General features: G+C 38.6%; 2 protein-coding genes and 1 long non-coding RNA gene across 3 annotated transcripts; 1 reads left to right on the top strand and 2 right to left on the bottom strand.

The window, feature by feature from the left end:
- The first annotated feature begins 554 nt into the window (after positions 1 to 554).
- Positions 555 to 5,574, top strand: LOC126783830 (plastid division protein PDV2-like). The gene is made up of 7 exons (XM_050509363.1): positions 555 to 927; positions 2,623 to 3,238; positions 3,806 to 3,920; positions 4,369 to 4,518; positions 4,648 to 4,762; positions 4,966 to 5,082; positions 5,200 to 5,574. The coding sequence occupies exons 1-7, from the start codon at positions 700 to 702 to the stop codon at positions 5,335 to 5,337; spliced, it is 1,479 nt and encodes a 492-aa protein (XP_050365320.1). The 5' UTR covers positions 555 to 699; the 3' UTR covers positions 5,338 to 5,574.
- A 663-nt stretch (positions 5,575 to 6,237) lies between these two features.
- Positions 6,238 to 6,834, bottom strand: LOC126783829 (uncharacterized). The gene is made up of 2 exons (XM_050509362.1): positions 6,421 to 6,834; positions 6,238 to 6,324 (listed from the first exon to the last, which is right to left on the bottom strand). The coding sequence occupies exons 1-2, from the start codon at positions 6,832 to 6,834 to the stop codon at positions 6,238 to 6,240; spliced, it is 501 nt and encodes a 166-aa protein (XP_050365319.1).
- Positions 6,835 to 12,077: 5,243 nt separating this feature from the next.
- LOC126785156 (uncharacterized) lies at positions 12,078 to 14,344 on the bottom strand. The gene is made up of 3 exons (XR_007671027.1): positions 13,803 to 14,344; positions 12,869 to 12,945; positions 12,078 to 12,378 (listed from the first exon to the last, which is right to left on the bottom strand). It is a non-coding gene; the product is annotated as an uncharacterized LOC126785156 (long non-coding RNA).
- Positions 14,345 to 22,402: the final 8,058 nt, after the last annotated feature.

Raw genomic sequence — 22,402 nt, 5'->3', positions numbered from 1 at the left:
ATAAGTCACCAATCAGCCTCATTTTACATAACAATTGATGATGGATGAATTCTAGCAGGTTTATTTCGATCTTGAGATCAGCAACGGAAGCTATGCCTTTTTCACTTGGCACAAGGAATCAAGATGGTGAAGCAGTAGAATCTTGCAGAACTAATCGATGGAGATGCTCTTAGATGATCATACAGTAGATGCGACACATTGTTAAGGCCATTCCAATGCGTTGTAGTAGTAAGTTGACTAGTTTCATTTCGCTGAAACAACACAAGATAGAGACTATACTCTCTAATGTTTTAATTCATTAGCCCTAGTGTTTTGGAACTATACCATCTCTAAAGTTAGGACCTCACTGCTCACATGTGGACTATTGCAGCCATAGGAACTTGACCACAATTTTTGTTTTTAATATTTCATATTGTTTTTGGGTATTGGGATATCCCTCAATTTATTTTCAGGTATTGGGTACTCTGTTTTCTTTAGGTCTTTGAGCAAAGGTTTTGGCATTTGGCTGAACAATGATATCTACTATAGCCGCACCAGCATCACTTGAAAAAAAAAAACCTAAAGCCTTAAAGCCTAAAGCCATACCCTCTTCTTTTTGGCGGCACTGATAAACCTTGTCCCACTAAAACACCTTCATTTTCAAACCCACCATCAAAACCCCTCAAATCTTTCTCTGAGATTCTTTGGGCTTTAGCAGAGATGGAGGAAGAGGGTATTGGTCTAGTTCTGGCCAAAGCCACAGACTTGAGAATGAAGATCAGCAACTGCATCCCCAAAGGCAATGACCCATTACCCAAAAAGGAAAATGGATTCCATGTTGATGGTGATTTGGGTGATGAAGATGGTGAAGAAGATGAAGAGTCACAGAGGCTCTTCAACATTTGCGATGCCCTTGAAGCCCTTGAGAGTCAACTCTCTAATTTACAGGTAAAGACTTCCCAAAACCCCTAGTTTCCTTTAAAGGCCTAATCTTTGATGTTATAGTTTGTCAAATGCAATTGGGTACTCAAGTTTTGAAACCAAGACTTCAATTTTATCTAGTGTATGCATTCATGTGTATGTTAGGTGGTATGGTGAACTTGAGGTTGTTCTAAAAATGCAATCTTGCTTGAATTTTGTAGGTGCTAGTAAGACATGGAAGTTTGATACTTCAAAATATTATGTTTCTATAGAATTCTACACTTCTACATGGTACTAGCAGTTTCGCAATTTGTGTATTTTCTAGATGACATTGCTTACAGAGTTACAGTAGTAGAGTTCTGTAGTTCTTATAGCAGATATTCCAACTAATTGGAAGATAATCAGTGTTAACTAAGACCAATCTTTATCCCCTAATTAATGACAATGCCCTTTCCTCAGTAGTTGCATACACATAAATTTTTATTGCGAATTTATGATACCCAAAAACAGACTCTTCTCGAAACTGTGGCCTCCTGCAAACCCTGAAAACTCTAGCTAAGGAGGTGCATTGAGGGAGTTTGGACCCCAGAGCACATAGCAGCTAACAAAGGACCTGACCATTCCTCTAAGCCCTCTAATAGCACATACATCATTTTTACCTCTGTTTACAAGTTTTGTGGGCTTAAAGTTGTTTTTCAGTCTCCTTTCAAGTTTATTGAATGTGGTGAAGTTTTGTACGTGAACTGGTGGTATATCACGTGCTAATTACTCTCTAGACTGGTATTTTGGATACTGGAAACCATGAAGTAGTACTTCACCTCCATTGCTAATAGCTTCCTGTAGTTAACCTCATGTAGCTGCCTAGACTATACCCATATTACTGAGAATCCGCTCAATTTTATGTTTCTGTCTCCTACTAGACAGTGCCCTGTCTTGGTATGTGAATCTTTCTAACCTCGTTTTAGCTCTTTTACACCTTCTGTTTGTAGTCTTTTTAGTGTAATAGGATTCCACTTGGTCTTTATTCTTCTGTTTCCTACTAGTCAGTGCCCCTGTGTTGATATTTGAATCTTTCGAACCTCCTTTTACCACTTTTGCATCTTCATTTTGTAGTATTTTTAGTGTAATGAATACATGTTGAGTTTCAGGAAGCCAACTAATTTTGATGTTAAATGTGCTTGAACTTGAAAATATACTGTAATTTATGTGTCTTAAAAGATCTGATGACAGATACATGCGATTATTTAAACATGTATGCCATGCGTTTAACAAAATTTGATGTGTATTCTGTATCTATTTAAGATGAGTGAATGCACTGATTCACCAACATGGACACAGAGTGTCTGCATTGGAAGCAATTTAGTGAAACTGCAGAAAAGTTGTTTTAAGTCTGAATATTCATTAGAATGAGAAATATTGTGTTTGCATTTGAGTTTTTGTCTCATGACCTCATATCCAAACTTTTCTTTTTATTTTGGTTGCTTTTAATTTATCAAAACATATGCTCATCATCTATTATAACTGATTGGTTGCTCAATCCAAGCGCCAAATTCGGTTATTTTCTATAGGTCTATGTGATAGTTTTTAAATGTATAACTGTATTTTTGCCTAAATGCAACTGATTTATTTTCTACAAAGTGACACTATGGGTGGTCAGTCATTTGTACCTAAATCGGTTTCCTAAACTAAATTTGAAACTCTTGTTTCCTTTCTTGTCATCAGACTTTGCAACAGCAGCAAAGGTATGAAAGAGAAGTTTCCCTTGCTGAGATTGAGAGCAGTCGCAAGATGCTGCTGAACAAGATTAAAGAGTACAAAGGGAAAGATTTGGAAGTGATACATGAGGCTTCTGCTTTTGCTGGTGAAACAGTGGATCACAGTAATGATCTCTTGCTTCCTCCATATCCAAGCCGCTCTCCGCACACTTTTGTTCTTGAAAATGGCTATTTGCCACCTACACACAAACCTCTACGTAATGGGGTTGTCACCAATGTTAATGGAGCGAAGGATAATATGAGTGATACAGAGCGATCAAAAAGCTCAATAGGGTTGAGATCTTTCCTCAGCACAGCAGCCAAAACAGTGCTTACTGTTGTTGGTGTGGTATCTGTACTTAGCCTGTCCGGATTTGGGTCTAAAATTGTGCGAAGTAATACTGCCTTCAATATATTAAGTCGTTTCAAGCAACCATCAACTGAAGATAAGAGATCAACCGTTGAATGTCCCCCTGGGAGAGTCCTTGTTGTGGAAGATGGGAAGGCTCGATGTGTTGTGAAAGAAAGAGTTGAAGTTCCTTTCTCTTCAGTTGTTGCGAGACCTGATGTAAACTACGGCTGCGGTTAGAAGTATTATCCTTCCGTCTTTCTGTATATGTTGCTTCCTTCTGATATGCTGTAATGGAATCTCCTTTCTGATGATCTACGGCTGCCCTATTCTCAATCATAATAATAGTTAAGGTTGTGTTAGTTCTGGTCAATCTTATACTTCTGAAGTGTATAGATAAGATAATTTCCTCTCTTAAGTTAAATGATTGCAGTGTCCAATCTCAAGTCTGATGGTAGAATCTGATATTACTGATATAACTGAACTTTCAATATGTTAAGGTTCATAGCATCCGTTGGCCGACCTTTGTTGATTTGACTTCTTAAGGAGAAGTGATTAACCAGCTCAAATGAGTTATGAGAAAGAAAACGGAGATCATGTTTAACTAGGACAATCCTCACATCAGTGGTAGCGTGGTCTCCCCTAGATGCCCTATGAATTATTGCACCCTTTTTGGTCAATAATATTGCACTCCTGGTTTTACAAGAGAAACCATATACAATTAGCTTTTGTGTTCCATTTTGCCGCATAAAAGTACTAATTGTCAACTAGCATGGCTCCTACCTCTACAAAAACTTGGAAGGTTGCAATATTTATATCCCCCATCTGGCCATCTCTCTTTGTTTAAAGCTATTTCCTTCAACCACTGGGCCAATGCGACCAGGAATAGACCTCATACATTTGTTTGTGGAGACTAGGTAAGTGTTCCCAGTAGCGTCATCAATGAAAATTTGGAAATTCTTTTTAAGATTAGCTATATATAGATTATAAAAATTCATGTGATTTACGGATCATTGTTAAATAATCACATTATAATTCAACTGATCCTACACACGTACAGATAATTATGTAATAGCATTGCTGGAATTGATAGATAGAAGTTGGGTCAATACTCAATACTATGTTCTTGCTTGCGTCACTTGAGTTGAACAAACCTAAAACCATGTTCCCTTAGTTAGCCACAGGCAGCACCTAGTTTTCGGATATGTGCTACATGCCTACATGCCCCTGCAGATCTTTATGCAGAAAATATTGAAAGAATGGCTCTTGAGTGCCATCAAGAGACAAATCTGACACTCAGAGGATAGACTATATAAAACCCACCCAAAAATGAATGGTTCCAACATCCTCAGTTCCATAACCAAGTTCAACTCTGAGTGCTAGCTTCAGTTTGTGTAGAGAAATTAGAAACATGGAATGCAGAGGTTTCACAGAAGAGCAGGAGGCATTGGTGGTGAAGTCATGGGCTGTAATGAAGAAGAATTCTGCTGAGTTGGGTCTTAAATTTTTCTTGAAGTAAGTAAATCTTACATCTTACTTTCTCTGCATTCTTAATTTATCACAATTAAATTCTCTTATTTTAAGAACTTGCTGTTTGAAATATGGGGATTTAAAGGGTCTAATTTATGGATGAAAAATATGCAGGGTCTTTGAAATTGCACCATCAGCGGCAAAGCTGTTTTCATTCCTGAAGGACTCTGAAATTCCTCTGGAGAAGAATCCCAAGCTCAAGACTCATGCTATGTCTGTCTTTGTTATGGTAATTATTTAAACTCACTAATCAAGGGGTAACATGTTTTTGCTGCACTAGCCTGATCATTTGGAGCACACATTTCAGCAATAACAACTAGAAGATCATTGATTCAGATTAAACAGTCTCATAACTTACATTTACGTCAAACTGTCTAGCAGCATCAAGGTTTCGATTATGCCACATTGCTGATTCTTTTATTTCCATGACAGACTTGTGAATCTGCGGTTCAACTCCGTAAAGCAGGCAAAGTTACAGTGAGGGATTCAACCTTGAAAAAGCTAGGTACAGTGCATTTCAAGTCCGGAGTAGTGGATGAACATTATGAGGTATACATGATCTCAATTCTCAATCAAATTTGAAATCGATCAAAGTGATTTTTCGAAAAACAACGATGCAAATAAGTTACCTTTTCTCATATTTCTTTCTGACCAATTCAATTGCAGGTGGTCAAGTTTGCTTTGTTGGAAACAATAAAAGAAGCAGTACCAGATATCTGGTCACCAGAGATGAAGAGTGCATGGGGAGAAGCTTATGATCAGTTGGTTGCTGCTATCAAAACGGAAATGAAGCCCTCTTCTTAGAGCCTTAGACTGATAATCTCTGATCTTATGTATGTGCTCTGAAATTGTTTTGTTTTCAAAATTTAATAAGATGAAGACACAGCTGTAATGTAAAGGTGAACCTCTCTTTATAGCTACTGTTTGTTTTGAGTTCACGAGTCGTTGATCATGTTAAATTTACAGTAAACTCGATATGACTGAAATAGTAATTGTTCATTCATACAACAAAAATGATCGTGGCCTCATTGAATAAATGTGTCACCCCACAAATTAGAGTCGAGACCTGACATGCCACACTCATTGACGTCAAAGTTTAACTTCCCTGAGATTTTGAACACCCCACAAATATCCTAGATTATAATACCTAAGATGAGAATAAAAATTAACAATTGCATATACAAGAAGTATAATTTTCAGTAAGATCTTGCAAGTCCGCTAAAGGAAAGTGCTCACGTTTGGCGTCATTGGATGAATGTTCGTGGTTAATTTGCCAATCATCCTATGACGTCTACTTTACTTCAACATAACCTGAGAGATGACACTTCCTCCTCATCATCTTAATTATATGTTCCTTATCAGCTTAGTGACCCTGATCGATGCACTGTACACTTCTGAGTTTAATTTGACATGTGAATAGTCTCTCTAGGATAAATGCAACACATACCAGACTATACAATATCATAGCTAGCCTAATTTAATTAATGGAAATGATTCTGTCCATCTCTTAATAGGATTGATGCAAGCGAAAGGATCAAAGTCTCGTTGAGAATTTACCTTCAAATCATATTGATTGATACATGCATACAAAACCATGTTCTGATGACCTGCAGTAGTCAAGAAAGAGATATTTAAGTACAAATTAATTAGATTATATCTATGACACGTTTCCTGATCTTATCTCCTATCTGTAATTCCTGAGCTTTATTTGACGTATTCTTGCTTGCTTCCCATGCCATCACGATCAGGCTTTTCTGCAAACAGCTGCATTCCAAAGATGTGCCTACTATGCTATTAGACATATAAATTAACAACCAGAAAAGTTAAAATTAATTCTTTGGTTGCCTCGCCTCATCCTCGAACTCATTTCTACCGTGTCAAACCCACTGTTGGAACTCTGCAACACCCTGGCTGCGATCCACCTCCAATTATGTCTGAACCCGGCGACATCATCGCCGATAAGTTGGAACCCTTTTCAAGAGCTACACTGGCCTTGATGGCAAGTGAACACAAGTCTTGGAGAGACAGTGGTGCTTTTAACTGAGAAACCGGCATGAGGAAGTAGATTTGGCCCAGCTGCAGCTCTTCATTTTTAGGAACTTGAGGGGCGTCCGCGTCGACGAACATGGACTCCGAGGGGCAGAGGAAGCAGTTGGGATTCTTGGAGAGAATGTGGGAGGCTTGCACTGGGTTCCTGAGCTCCTGTAGCTTTCCGTTCAAGTGAACGATCTTGACTGTGATCGAACCATTTACAACTCTGCCACCTTCCTTCAGGCACTGAGTAGATGCACATATGCCCATTAGAGAGATTTGTCGAGAGATGGTTTAGCTTTTGTTGGGTTGATGAAGTATAGAAAACTGAGGATGGTGGTGGGTGGAGAAAGAGAGGCCGGGTTGTATATATAGAGAAGAAGCCCATACGTGAAAGTATGGAATCATGATTGAACATAAAAAATAAGCATAGTTGACCCCATGAACAATTTAAGAATTAGGAAAGTGTGAAGCGCGTATGGGGTACTCGTTTTAAGCCTTGACAAGGAGTGTGAGATTTAGAAAATGTCTCATTTGTGGCATGACTTCTAGTCCCAGTGTTATGGCTTCTATTCCCACAGTACAACTAGTAAACAGGTTTGGAGATGTGTATAATCTTCCCTAATCACACGCATATTTATGCTACCAAAACTCGTCTATAGGTGAACAAAATATATAGTAGGGTGGTCATAGCTAGAATGTTCCTGACCGGAAATGGAAATATTCATCAAATTTTAGATCATTCGTCAAGCAGTTTTCTATAAATGATTCTGAGAAAGAGACTGATTATGTTTGGAAATTTTTTTCAATATCAGATCTTGTATTGAAATGAAGCTATAATATAGAATTACAGATTGTGTAATGAGCAAGAGCTTATCACTTCCGGAGGTATAACCCCCAGCTACAAGATCCCCTAAAAATAGAAGCGAACTTAGCTAACTCGCTCATGGGACACTATATTGACTTGATGATAAGCATGGCGAAGTTTACAGCCAAATTGAGAAGAAAAATCAACTAGATTATGTTATCAGGTGATATAAATGTCATCACATAATTAAATGGACGGTTTCAATTATGGTATACCAAATAATTAACTACCTATCAAACTTCTATCTCGATCAACTTCTCAAGGTCTCAACAAAAAGCTTATGGAGTAGAGTACGTAGAGACATACCACATGCCCATCTTGTCTTACAAGTTTAGCAAGAGAGGTAAACAACTAGTACATGTACGTGACTGTTTGATCTTTACCATAAGAGAGACTGCTTTGTATATTTCAATTTCTTCTTATACGCAAGTACCATACATCGTCTTTGGTTAATACAAATTAAAGCACAGCTGGCCTAATTAGTAATTAGTATCACCAAACCTTTTTTTTGGTTACAAGTATCACCAAACTTTGCCGATTGCATCACTTGTAGGAATAGTACGTGATCGCTAGCTGAAGCTACCGAATGTTTGGCACCAGGATATATCAATCTGAATTTCAGATATTTAAGCAGATCATTATAATGTATACATGTAATGGCCGTTGTAGTTAGGTTACTTAGGTAATTACATCTCTTAATTTACCATATCATTCAAGAAGAAACAAAATGGGCGTGAGAACGAATCTCTCACCCTATCAATAAAATGCACTCACCTTTTACGTCTCTGAACAGATGGTAATTAACCAGTTTAAGTTAATTTTGCCAATATAACAAGCTGTCTAACATATTTTAACATCAGATCGATAACAAGCAACCGGCCTCTTAAGCAAGTTAACATGTAGGTCTTTCTCTCTCTCTTGATAGCAACTTACTCTTTCTTGAGTATTGGTTATTATCCTTTGTTCTCATCACACCGCCTTTGTGCTCCTTGTCTACTCTTTTTATCCCCTGTTCTTCACTTCTCTTCATCTTTTTTCTTTGAATCTTACCTCAAATCTTATCTTTTTTCCTCGTTTCTTGTTTTCTCACCTCAGTAACCTTTCTACAGATTACATGGCTTCTTGTGGTACTCCGTAAACACACCTGTTCTTCATGCAACCTGTTTCCCATGTTCTTAACACCTGTCTATTCTGTTACCTTCTTCATCCTCATCTTCTCTTTCTCCCTAATCTCTTACCGTCCACGTATTTCTCGTTTGGACTCTGCATGTTTTTATATGAGTTTCTACTTATGTATATATTGAGGCTTTTCAAACCCTAGAAACCACAATTCCCTCCGGTTCTTCCTTTTCTTTTGCTGTCATGGCACTTTCAATTAGGGGTGGATATAGTCAATAAGGTTCGATTTTAGATAAAACTCATAATTTAATTCAACTTGTACGGTTCGATTCGGTTTTTTCCGGTTTTATCCGTATGTAAAATATATAATATTATATATTAATTTTGAAGTACAAATTTTAACATAAAGATGAAAAACAAATGGTCTAATGATTATTCCATACCTAATTGACTCAACATCTCCACAATGCATATTTAGCTGAAGTACAAAAAATTATACTGCATTAAAATCAGAGAGGAACAAAATATTTGCACTCCCTATGAGTTTAGGTAATTGAACCTCGCTAAGTCCATCATATAGGTCATTTGGTATGTCCAAGTCTTCTTTCAAGTCTCATGTAAGCCGTTATTGATACTTATTCATTGAGGATATGAAACATTAATAAAATCATTGATTAGAGACTTCAATTTTTAGAATAACAGTACAAAAAGAAGCGACAAAAAATGGAGATTGAATGAGGAGGGAGTAGAGAAGAGGGGGGAGCGAGGAGTTAGATAAACTAGTTTTGCGGAATGAAGTGAACTTTTAATATAGCGCTAAACTAATAAGTGAGGATTTAGAAAGAGAGAGGACCATAAGTTTTTTGTTTGTCTGAGATAAGAGAGATTACAAGATTGATTAGATCAATTAGGTTTATGCTAGCTTTAGTTTTACTTTTTTTATTAAATAATAAAAGTAAAATATACCAAAACGATGACATTGACTGTTGACTTTCGGGTTATTTGGGTCGGTTCGGTTTCGTTCGGTTTATGAGGGACTAAACCCAAAATTCAACCCAAACATAATCGGTTTGATTTATTTTTTTATTTTCAGTTCAGTTTTTTCGGATTCGGTTTGAATTCGGATATAATTTTTTTTTAATTTTCGAGTCTGCGTGTCCACCCCTACTTTCAACTAGTATTCTCCCTTTGCCATCACCACCCCAGCTTTCTAAACATTCGCCTACTCCACCCATATCCTCCCCTCCTTCTCCTCCTCATCCTGTTTAATGAACCTGAAATTCAAGGTGAGATGTTCCTTCACTTTCAACCTCCTGAACCGGTTGCTGATCAACATATTCAACTTGTTGGTATAGTAATCTCAGATCGCCCTTTGCATGTTTTAACCCTAATTCGTATTCTTACGAATGCATGGGTAGAAATTGAGCGCTTTCAAATGGATCTTTTGTGTTTGCTATACTTGCACTATCGGCGTCGGCTGCTGATCGTTTGCTTGCAAGCGGTCCATGGTCGGTTATGGGTCAAGTTTTGTTGTGCATCCATGACCTCCGGATTGTCGTCTAGCTAGTTAAATAAGACGAGATTTGAAGAATGAATTTTCTGATATCTATTCATCTCACACTGGAGCTACATATAGAGTCTACATTGTACTACAACCCTATGTACTATGTACTACCATATACAAAATAAGTAAGTACTAATTATATGATGTACATTCTTAAAATACATTCTATGACTCATGTTGACACTTCTCCTCAAATTTGCACATACACATCAACCATACTTAACTTGCTAAGTGAGTCATAAAACGTCTTCTTAGAAACTCATTTAATAAGTATATCTGCAAGCTGTTCTTCCGTAGGGACAAAAAAGAAGCTAATAATTTTTGCATCTAGCTTCTCTTTTATGAAGTGACGATCTATCTCTACGTGTTTAGTACAACCATGTTGTACTGGATTTTGTGATATATCATTTGCTGTTTTGTTGTCACAATACAATTGCATAACACTTTTCAACTTAACACCCAAATCACATAGTAGATTCCTCAACCATAATAAATTCACACACTTCATGAGTCATACCTCTATACTCAGCCTCAACACTCGATCAGGCTACAACTTTCTACTTCTTACTCTTATATGTGACTAAATTACCTCCTACAAATGTAAAGTAATCCAATGTTGACCTTTTGTCTATAATATTTCCAGCCCATTCTGCACAACCACTAACCTCAAGAATGTTGTTATGTTTAGAGAACATTACTCCTCTCCCTAAAGCTGACTTCAGGTACCTTCAAATTCTCACAACAACATCCATGTGACTATCACTTGGATTATGCATGAACTAGCTCAATATCTAGTTTGGTATGGGATAAATAAATCAAGCGCCCAACTAACATCTGATAGCAAGCTTGATCAGTTGGTGTCTGGTCTGGATACTCTGCTAAACGATAGTTTTGTTTAATAGGGGTGTCAATAGGTGAGCAATCTAACATACATATCTCTGTTAGCAAATCAAGTGTGTACTTCCTCTAGCACAAGTATATACCGTATTTCCCCCTTGCTACTTCAATCCCTAAAACGTACTTAGGTCACCCAAATCTTTCATCTCAAACTCAGAGGACAACTGTCTTTACAGCCAATCAATCTCTATAATATCATTGTCAGTAATCACCATATCATCACAACATATATAATCAAAGCTACTATTTTCCTTTGTTGATGCTTAAGAAACAGATTATGATCTGAATTACTCTGTTTGTAACCAATCTTCCGCATAAACTATGAGAACCTCCCAAACCAGACACGATGTAACTGTTTGAGACCATACATAAACTTTCTCAATTTGCACACAAAATCACCAGAAGAAGTAGTTACGTACCCTGGAAGGGGGCTCATATACACCTCTTCAACTAACTCTATATGAAGAAATGCATTCTTGACATCCACATTATGATCCATCCACATTATGCTTCACAGTGAACACTCAACGACACCCTACAACATTCTTGCCATGTGGTGGATGTACAAGTTCTCAAGTATCATTTTCTTGCAATGCCTCCATCTCTTCCTCCATTGCTTTTCCCCATTTTGAGTCTCCCAATGCATTTTGCACTTTCTTAGGTACTGATACAATAGATATTTGATTCAAAAAAGATTCATATGACTTTGATTATCTCCTAGTGGCATATAGTTGGCTACTGAATATTTTGATTTGGCCTATAAACTAGGTTCATATCTTTTAAGGGGTTGACCTCTAGTAGACTTATTTGGTAACACATATTTCCCACTATCACATTCACCACTAGTACTAGTGGATGGACATACCTCAGATGAGTGATCTTCTGCACCAATAAATTGTTGGTCGGGGGTATGAGTGATGGCGGGAGGGGCAGTTGTTCTCTCAACTATTAGTTCTCCTTCAGGAACTTGGATGTGTAACACCACAAACGACACCTCATCAGCTTAAGCACGTCACAGTGCCACAAGTCGATCAAACGTAAATCAAAAACCTTATTTATATTTTAAAGAAACGCAAAGCAAGTTGTATAAGAAATTTTCGAGTATCACAGCAAAAGCTTAAAATAGAGTGAATCATTATTCCCAAAATACATGTCCGTCCCCAGAACTTGATACAACTGATATTCTAGAATGATGAACTAGAATAAAGGAATACCAACAAAGCTAAACACGGAACTAGCTTTAACTAACTTTTGAAGACTACAAACAAAAAGATAGAATTTACAATGAAAAATGAGAAATGGTTCAAAAAAACCTGAATAACCCACCCTACCACATTCTCCACTATCCCGTCTCAGTGCACAGTACCTGCAAACACATTGTTTTAGGGTTTCTCGATTATTTCAAAAACATTAACTGGGCTCAGTGTAAAACCAATTTAAATAAAGATTGAATGAATTAATGACAAACTTTAATAAAAATCTTGACTCGATAATCGGTGCATAGATTCTCAATACGGCTAACCAAAACTAAATATCAGCTGATGGTCGGTCCAATAGACCCACTACACGACCTTACCTCAAATCCATATAAAACAGGTAAACGTAACGAGAACGTCCACTATCTACACACACGTTATGAGCCCATCTTTAAGATCGGCACTCGCATGAACCAGTGTAACTAAACCCTCCGGAGGTTAATGGGATCGAACTCAAGAAAATTAGTGTCACCCTCTCAAGCCATCACAATCACTCACGGTTCGGTCAATACATGAAGTATTAAAACAACCAAACCAAACATACACCATTTTATTAATAAATTATAGAAAGCTTAATCGAGATAAAGAATGAATCCCTACCTGGATTCCAATGGTTTCCCTCGTATACTCTGCAAGTCACAAGTTTTCCACTTCCGTTCACCGGATAATTGGAGACCCTAATCCGACATAACAATCATTAATGACTTGACCACAATCATATACAATTACGACTACTAATAAATCATCTAATCCGACAATTTACCAAATCAAAGCGAAAACACGCTTTCAACGAATACAAATCGATAATGCAATATCGACATATAAGATTGGTCGCATAGAAATTAAGAAATTACTATGGACACCCATAAAAAACACACAGCAGCAAGGACATGAAATTCATGTCAAGCTAACTTCTGATCATAGTCTCAACAATAATTATCTCACTTCTAATTTGCTTATACTTAATTCAATTCATTTTGCACTCATAGATTACTATGGGCACCCAACAATCCCTTTAAATCAAGAAAATATCATTTCCTTAACTTCACTGTACAAAGCTTGCATCCATTTAAACATGGAATCCGATCAAGTTAATTCTACCATTCAAATCAAACCAAGTTCGGAGTCTAGTACTATTCTCAGTAATGATACCAACTCCCCATAGTTCTTGTTATGTTCATAACATCACATACAACAAATCAATTTATGCTTAGTTTCCACCATTAGCTTCACTTTCACAATGTTCAGACCCAATCATAAACGATTTCCTACTAGGAACTCTCCTAGCAAATTCCAATTCCACAATTATACTCATAACCATATCAACTTGAAACCTTAATTCAATAACCAGAGAGGTTTAATTCCTCACCACTTCACAAAATATAACCAATTCAAAGTTCACAGTTCAACTATGAACTGAAACCAATATTCGATATAAAAGCAATCTCTGTATTCCAAATAGACTGAATTAATCAACCAAGGATTCAAAGCAGCCTACAATTAAATTGCACTTTGAATTCAAAGCTGCAACTACCTTGGAGAAAACTATTCCCAGAAGCCTTCTCCATGAGCTCGGTGGAACAAAACCCACCAATTTGATGTCAACTAATCAACTCGGTCCAGAACCCTTCCAATTTGATTCAAGGCTTCACCAAAGACGCCAAGGAGATTGAATTCGAGTCAAGGAACACCCAACCAGTCCCAAGGTTGAAGAACGATGAAGAACATGAAAAACCCAAAACCAAATTCATCAAAACTTCACCCAATCCAAAAACTAATTATACAGACTTGTAGAAAATGAAGAGGAGATGAAGAATGATACCGAAATCAAGCCAAACTGAGGCCGGAGACGTCGAAAATCGCTGCAAACTCGCCGGAGAAACCAAGAACAGTCGGCCCTTCTCTCCCTCGATTCTTTCTCATCCGGTGGCGATTGGTCAATGAACAACCATAGGGAGGACGGCGACAAGGAGGCGGCCACGACGGGGCTAGTGCGCCAACCGGAGCTGGCCTGACGACAGCGGAGTCGCGTCGGAAAGTCGCCGGGTCGTCGGGGAGCAGCTCGATCTGTTTCCCCTTTTTTTTCCTTTCCTTTCTCTTTTCTCTTCCTCTGAGTATATAAGCCAGCCCATTAGATTAAAATGCCTGAGATTAATTAATCAAAATCGATGGCTCAGATCGCACCATAATAATTCCTGATTTTCTAAATAATTCTTTATATTTCCGAACTTCAGAAAATCATATAAGATAATTCGGGAACCTAGAAAATTCTCCGAATATTCTCAAGTACTCGTCGTAACGTGTACGACTCTTATTCAGAGATTCACTTATCTGAAAACTTTGAAAAATATTCTCGAGTTATTACTTTAATAATTATCGAAATCGTAAAGTAATCACCGTACAATCTCAATTTAGCTCGTCAATATCTTTGGGGCTCACATGATGTTTGATGCTTCTACCTCTAGTGGAGCTTTTGTCACTGTTGGTACCTGAATGTCTGAAGTTTTCACCTCAGAATGAGTTTCTGCTACTGCTGATACCTAATTATCTGAAGTTTCCACCTCAAAATAAGTCTCTGCTACTAATGAATGGCTGCAGTCTCTTACCCCTACTTCTACTTTAGTTGATGATGTTAAAGATATGGAATTGGGCTTGTTTGTCTTCGGCTGCAGCAAATATTCCACGGCATGTTACTTTGGGCCCAATGTTTAATCCAGAGGCCCTTCAATCTGCTATGGCCCATCAACATATGCTCTTTGACTTTCATTCCTCTATCAGCCGATAATGAAGGAAAATTCTAGTATACATCAATGTATGTTATACATTTCACATTCAACGGTCGATGTTGTTTTGTGAGTGAGGTCAGAAAAATAATATCTGTTTTCAACCGTTGGATGTCGGATGTATAACATACATTGATGTATACTAGATTAACCGGATAATGATTACGACTCCACCAATTCTCACTACAACTTCTGGCTTGTTGGATGAAGCCTTGCCTTCGTTGGTTCGAGACTTTTCCAATTTCAATTCCTAATTTTGAGGCATCTGATCCTTCAATCCCAAATCCCCCAATTCCTCCAATTGGTACTTTGGCTGCCCTTGCCTCAGTTACAGTTTGATAAGTATGGTGTTTGACCCCGTTGATACTTCCAGGGGTTTGGCTTTGTTTTGGAAATCATGTGGCTATTTTGTTTACTAGCTTGAATGTAATCAATACAGAGATTCACTTTGTATCGGAGGATTTTCGTTGTAAGATCACTTGGGTCTGTTTACCTTTACAATGGAGAATGGATTTGTTTCATGCTTTTCTGAATCATACAGGTTAAGATCAGGGGCCCTGTTTTACTTGGTTTAGAACTTATCATGCTCAAGTGGTTCTTATGGAAAGATTGGATCGGTGTTTGGGTAATGATCAGCTCTATTATACTTTACCTCACTCTCAGGTGTTTAATCTACCGATTGTTGGGTCCGACCCTCGCCCTATTTAGTTTGATTCTCATCCTAATGAGTCCCATACTCCTAAACTCTTCCGGTTTGAACATGTGTGGACTTCTGCTGATGCATGTTTTAATATTGTTCAACAAGCTTGGGTGTCTGCTTCACACTCGTTAGCTATGCCGGTTTGCGTTGCTAATTTAAAGGCTTGCTAGAAATCGCTCACTGCTTGGGCGTTAAAGCTTTTCCTAATGCGCATAGGAAAGTTGAGACTTCGCTTACTAGACTGAATCATTTGCATAATAGTAATGTTCCGGAGCATTCGAACTATTACTCAGGAGATTGAAAGGTTGTCGAGTTTGGAAGAGAAGTTTTGGCATTAACGGTCTCGTGTCTCTTGGTTGAAGCTTGGTGATAACGATACTAATTTTTTTTATAAGTGTGCTTCTCAGCGGCGGCAACGTAATCGTGTTTTGCGTATTCGTCATCAAGTAGGCCATTGGTCAGATTCTGATATTGACATTGCTGCCACTTTTTTTCACATACTTTCAATCTCTATATACTTCTTCAGGTTCTAGTGATTACTCTGAGATTTTGGATTTGGTTGATCCTCTTATCACTTCGGCTATGAACCAAGCTCTTTTTGCTCCTGTTACACTAAAGAAGTTCGCTCTGCCATTTTTGGTTTGTGTTCTCTTAAAGCCCTGGAACCTGATGGTTTTCCTGGACTCTTTTTTCAATCTTATTGGAATATTGTGAAGCAAGTTATACATCAGGCAAGTGTTTCTTTTTTCCAATCTGGACAACTTCTTTCGGAGCTTAATAAAACCCACTTGGTTTTGCTTCCCAGAATTGCTCATCCTGAATATCCATCTCAGTTTCGTCCCATTGGATTATCTAATTTCTCTTACAAGATCTTATCAAAGCTTATGGCTAATCAGTTAAGGCCTTTTATGCCTTCTTTGATTTCTGAAAACCAGGCAGCGTTTGTTATGGGAAGGCACTCAAGGCAGATTCAAGATAATGTGGTTGTGGCTCATGAGTTATTCCATCATTTGAAGTTACTTAAACAGGTTGGTACTGGAGCTTTTGGTTTGAAACTGGACATCTCTAAAGCTTACAATACTGTAGATTGGGATTTTCTACAGGCAGTTCTTCTCCGCCTTCGTTTTCATCCTCATTGGACTATGCTGGTAATGAACTGTATTCGATCTATTACCTTATCTATCCTCCCCAATGGAAAACTATCAGTTTTCTTTTCTCCTTCGCGAGGTTTGTGTCAAGGGGATTCATTGTCGCTTTATTTGTTTCTGTTTATTAGTGATGTACTGAGTACTATGATTCGGAAAGCTTGCCAGTTACAGTGGTTGTCTCTCCTACAAATTTCTCCCTTTGGTCCAAGTGTGAGCCATTTACTATTTGCTGACGATTCCTTGTTTTTCTTCCAAGCTACTTGGCAAAATGCAGCTCAACTCAAGTATCTGCTTCAGTCTTATAGCTCTACTTCCGAACATAACATCAATTATGCAAAGTCCTCTTTGTTCTTTAGTCTGAATACAGACGTACGTTTGATTGCTCAAATCTCTTGTTTGTTTGGGATTTCCTCTGTTTCCTCCGTATTTAGGACTGCCTACCCTTTGGGGTCGTTCGAAAGTGGTTGTGTTGTCTTATGTCAAAAAAGCTATTACAATTGAACTTGTATATTACACTTGCTTAACAATCATCTATATATACACCTATAAAGTGTTCTTCACTACCCGTTGTTCTCCACTACTCGTGATTTACGTTCACACTCCCCCTCAAGTTGGCGCATACATATCAACCATGCCCAACTTGCCAAGTGAGTCATAAAAAACTTTCTTGAATACTCCTTTTGTGAGCATATTGGCAAGTTGCTCTTCTGTAGGAACAAAATAAAAACTAATAATCTTCGCATCTAGCTTCTCCTTTATAAAATGACGATCAACCTCCACATGTTTTGTACAATCATGTTGCACATGATTCTGTGAAATATCAATAGCTGCTTTGTTGTCACAGTACAGCTGCATCGCACATTTAGGCTTAATACACAAATCTTGTAGCAAGTTTCTAAGCCATAACAATTCACATACTCCTAGAGCCATACCTCTGTACTCTGCTTCAGCACTAGATCGAGCTACCACTTTTTGTTTCTTACTCTTCCATGTAACAAGATTACCCCCAACAAAGGTAAAGTACCCTAATGTGGATCTCCGATCTGTAATATTTCCAGCCCAGTCTGCATTTGTGAAGCCACAAACCTCAAAAATATTTTTGTGATTAGAAAACATTACTCCTCTTCTTGGAGCTGACTTCAAGTACCTCAAAATGCTTACAACAACATCCATGTGGTCCACACTGGGATTATACATGAACTGACTCACTGCACTTACTGCATATGCAACATCTGGTTTGGTATGTGATAAATAAATCAAACGTCCAACTAGCCTCTGATAACGAGTTTTTTTATTCGGTACTTGATCTGGATACTCTGCTAACCGATGGTTCTGCTCAATAGGAGTATCAATGGGAGTGCAATCCAGCATACCGGTCTCTGTTAGTAGATCAAAGATGTACTTCATCTGAGACAGATAGATACCATCACTTCCTCGAGCTACCTCAATGCCCAAGAAGTACTTGAGTGTACCTAGGTCTTTCATCTCAAATTTTGTGGCTAGTTGTTTCTGTAATCTATCCACCTCAACAGTATCATTCCCAGTAACTACCATATCATCAACATATATAATTAGGGCTATTACCTTCCCTTGTTGATGTCTGATAAATAATGTGTGGTCTGAATTACTCTGTCTATAGCCAATTCTCCTCATGAATTGTGAGAATCTTCCAAACCAGGCACGAGGTGACTGTTTAAGACCATACAAAGATTTTCTCAATCTGCATACATAGTTACTTGGAGAAGTGGCCGCATATCCCGGCGGAAGATCCATGTACACTTCTTTTGTAAGTTCTCCATTAAAATGCATTCTTAACATCAAACTGTCTAAGTGGCCAGTTTAAGTTAGCAGCACAAGAGATCAATACCCGAATAGTGTTTATCTTTGCAATAGGTGAAAATGTCTCATCATAGTCTATGCCATATATCTGGGTGAACCCTTTTGCTACTAGGAGTGCTTTATACCGGCTCACTGACTCATCTGGATTATGCTTCACTGTAAACACCCAACGACATCCCACAGTCTTCTTGCCATGTGGTGGAGATACAAGCTCCCAAGTATTGTTCTTTTGTAATGCTTCCATCTCTTCCTCCATTGCTTTCCACCATTTTGGATCTCTCAATGCATCCTGCACTTTGTTAGGTACTGATACAGTAGATATTTGATTCACAAATGATTCATATGACTTAGACAATCTTTTGGTAGACATAAAATTTGCCACAAGATACTTAGGTTTTGCCTGAAAGGTAGGTTCATATTTTTTTGTTGGCTGACCCCAGGTAGACCTATTTGGCAAGACATATTGTCTACTATTAGCATCACTAGTATTAGTCCCAATAGAATGACTAACCTCATATGAGTGATATTCCGTACCATAAGAGTATTGGTCAGGTGGATAAACAGTAGTATGAGGGGCAGTTGTGTTGTCATCTTCTGGTACCTGAATCTCTGGAGTGACTATATCGGAATCACTCAGTGGTGCTTGTATAGCGAACTTATTGGTAATCTCAATTGATCATGTCACCATATCTACTGGCTTATTTGTCTCCCCCTCTCTATGATACAGCTCTTCAAAGTATAAATTCTCCCCTGAAGAGTAGTATCGGAAGAGGGAAAATAACTCATATCCTCAAAGAAAGTAGCATCCATAGTGACATAGTACTTCCTGGTAGGCGGATGATAGCACCGGTACCATTTCTGATGTCCGCCATACCCAACAAACACACATTTAACGGCCCAGGCATCCAACTTAGATCTCTGGTATTTTGGAAGATAGACAAAAACAACACAACCGAAAACACGGGCATGAAGATTATGAAAAGAGGGTAAGGAGACATGAGATGCAAGCACCTCATATGGAACTTTTCCCTGAAGGACACGAGAGGGAAGACGATTAGTGAGGTGTTCAGAAGTGATGATAGCATCACCCCAAAGGTATTTGGGCATATGGGCACTAAAAAGAATACACCGAGGCATGTCAAGTAAATGACGATTTTTCATTTCAGAAACTCCATTCTGCTCAGGTGTATAAGGACACGCTGTTTGATGAACAATTCCGTGTGTGTTAAGGAACTCTTGAAAGATATGATTCACATATTCCCCCCATTATCAGAACGAAGAACTCAAACTGTGGCATTATATTGTGTTTTAACAGTGGCATAGAAGGCTTGGAAAGCGGGAAAAACTTCATTTTTGGTTTTGAGGAGAACAATCGATGAAAGACGGGTGCAATCATCAATAAATGATGCATAATACCGCATCCCGGACACAGTAGATTCTTTGGAGGGTCCCCAAACATTAGAATGAATTAATTCGAAAGGAAGAAGATGTTTATTAGAAGTACTAGGGGAATAAGTAGATCGATGACTCTTACCCAAAACACATGTCTCACAACGTAAAAGTGACTCATCCACACTAATAAACAGAGTAGGCATAGATGATTTCATGTGGAGATTCAAGCTGTCATAATCAAACTTCACTTAGCTTGTCATAAGTGGAGATTAAAGCGGTCCGAGATCGTGCCCCTGGTTTCTCCCCCGCATATGTTTGATCCAGATGAAACAACTGGCCCCTCAGATACCCCCGACCAATTAACTCCCCGGTGAGAAGATCCTGAAAAATCACATACATAGGAAAAAATGTTATAAAGCACTTAGCGTCAGCGTTCAATTGGGGAACAGAGATCAAATGATGAGATAAAGCAGGTACATAGAGCACAGCTCTATTGTGGGAGTAATACGAACCGACCCTTTTCCTAATACAGGGAATGCCTCACCATTAGCATTAGTAACATAGGGTACTGGTGGAGGAGACAATACGGTAAAATAAGATTTATCATAAGTCATATGATCAGATGCACCCGAATCAATAATCCATGTATCAAAACCAACAAAGTGAGAAATATTTAAAGCCATACCAATTTTGCCACGACCAGCTATGGAGGCTGTAGGTATTGCTCCGCCTGCTGTATGATGATCATGTCCAACCACACCATAGATATCGGGTTCCTGGACTAATTGAATAGCTGCTTTCGCCTTGAGATGATAATTAGGCCTCTTAGGCCAAAGATGTGGATACAGCTTCCAACAGGTCGCGCGAGCATGGTTAGTGTTATGACAATAAGAATAAGGAGGCCGGGGCTGATTCCCGAAGCTTGGTGGTGGTCCTCAGTGATGAAGTGGAGATGAAGTGGCCTGCTGAAGGGGTGGTGCTGAAGATCTAGCACGAATAGTAAGGCTGGAAACTTCAACTTGTGTCTAATGAAGGCTTTCCTGGTGAGATTCATCCTTACAGATATATGTGAAAGTTGTAATTAAGCTAGGAGGTTCGGTCTGGCGGAGCAACTCCCCTTTCGCACTGTTATGTTTAGTATCAAGACCTTTCAGGAAATGGTAAACTCGCTCAAGCTCCTTCTCACGTTGGTACCAAACAATATCCTCCTGATGTTTGATCATGCAAGGACGTTTCACATCAATCTCAACCCAAATATTTCTTAGTTTGGTGAAATATTGCGCCACCGGTTGCCCATCTTGTTGCATCGCGAAAGCGGTGCACATTAACTCATGAACCTGTATGAAATCAGAGTCATTAGTATATAAGCCTTCAAGTGTCAGCCATATTGCATGCGCAGTGTCACATGCCTCCACCAGATCAATTATCTCGTCATTCAAAGCTTTCCACAAGATGGACATCACAAGGCCATCATCATCGTCCCACTTAGTGTAGGCAATAATATCATCTTTTCTAGGAGCCTGAGTGACTCCGGTTACATGCCCCATCTTGTGCATGCCTCGAAGATGAGCCGCCATAAGTCGTTTCCATTTACGGAAATTGGTTCCATTGAGTTTAGTGCCCCAAAGGACCCAATGTCAGAACTCTTGACACATACTTCAAATTTCGGAACATCAGCTTCGTCTCCAGAACCCATTGAAAAGGAAATTGAAAAAAAAAGAATCATGAATTATACAGCGGAAACACCAAAAAACGGATAAGAACCTGTCTTAGGTGCACATTCACTGTCGGTGCACCTACACTGACAATAAAGAGTTATTAATTCTGGGCCGGGTCGGATTTGAATCCGGGTTGGGTCGGGTCGAATCCAGGTTGAAACTGGACCGGGCGGGTTGAAGATGGGCCATACCGAGCAAGTCGGATCCAGATCCGGATTAAGGAGCGCGCGTCGGATCGTCGTACTCGGACTCCAAATCGCGTCGGATCGTCGGAGAGCGGCGTCGAGATCGTCCGAAGTGGTTATTACTCTGCTCATAATGATGCCTCCCTTCCTCAACAACAACCTGTGTCTCTCATTTCTCCTTTTCGGAAAAAACTTTGGGGTAATTGATTATAGACCCAAAAATCAACACCATTTTTAATCTAAATCCACCGTTAAAATTCTTTCAATTAGGTTGAACAAGAAATAAAAAAAGAATTATTTGCTATAAGAAATAAAACTTGTTCTTGATGAAAATTATTTTCTTTGTTACTGGTACAAATACATTTGGTA

Source organism: Argentina anserina, chromosome 2, assembly GCF_933775445.1.
Source record: "Argentina anserina chromosome 2, drPotAnse1.1, whole genome shotgun sequence".
NCBI lineage: Eukaryota > Viridiplantae > Streptophyta > Magnoliopsida > Rosales > Rosaceae > Argentina > Argentina anserina.
The sequence above is the reverse complement of the archived record's forward strand: the minus strand, read 5'-3'. Positions and strand labels throughout refer to the sequence as shown.

What these genes read in the sequence shown, in the direction of transcription:
- LOC126783830 (XM_050509363.1), top strand. Translation starts at nt 700, where the DNA reads ATGGAGGAAGAGGGTATTGGTCTAGTTCTGGCCAAAGCCACAGACTTG. An exon ending in GGTCTTAAATTTTTCTTGAA is followed by an intron (nt 4,519 to 4,647) that starts GTAAGTAAATCT and finishes AAAAATATGCAG; the next exon opens with GGTCTTTGAAATTGCACCAT. An exon ending in TAGTGGATGAACATTATGAG is followed by an intron (nt 5,083 to 5,199) that starts GTATACATGATC and finishes ATTCAATTGCAG; the next exon opens with GTGGTCAAGTTTGCTTTGTT.
- LOC126783829 (XM_050509362.1), bottom strand. Translation starts at nt 6,834, where the DNA reads ATGGGCATATGTGCATCTACTCAGTGCCTGAAGGAAGGTGGCAGAGTT. An exon ending in GGTGTTGCAGAGTTCCAACA is followed by an intron (nt 6,325 to 6,420) that starts GTGGGTTTGACA and finishes TATGTCTAATAG; the next exon opens with CATAGTAGGCACATCTTTGG.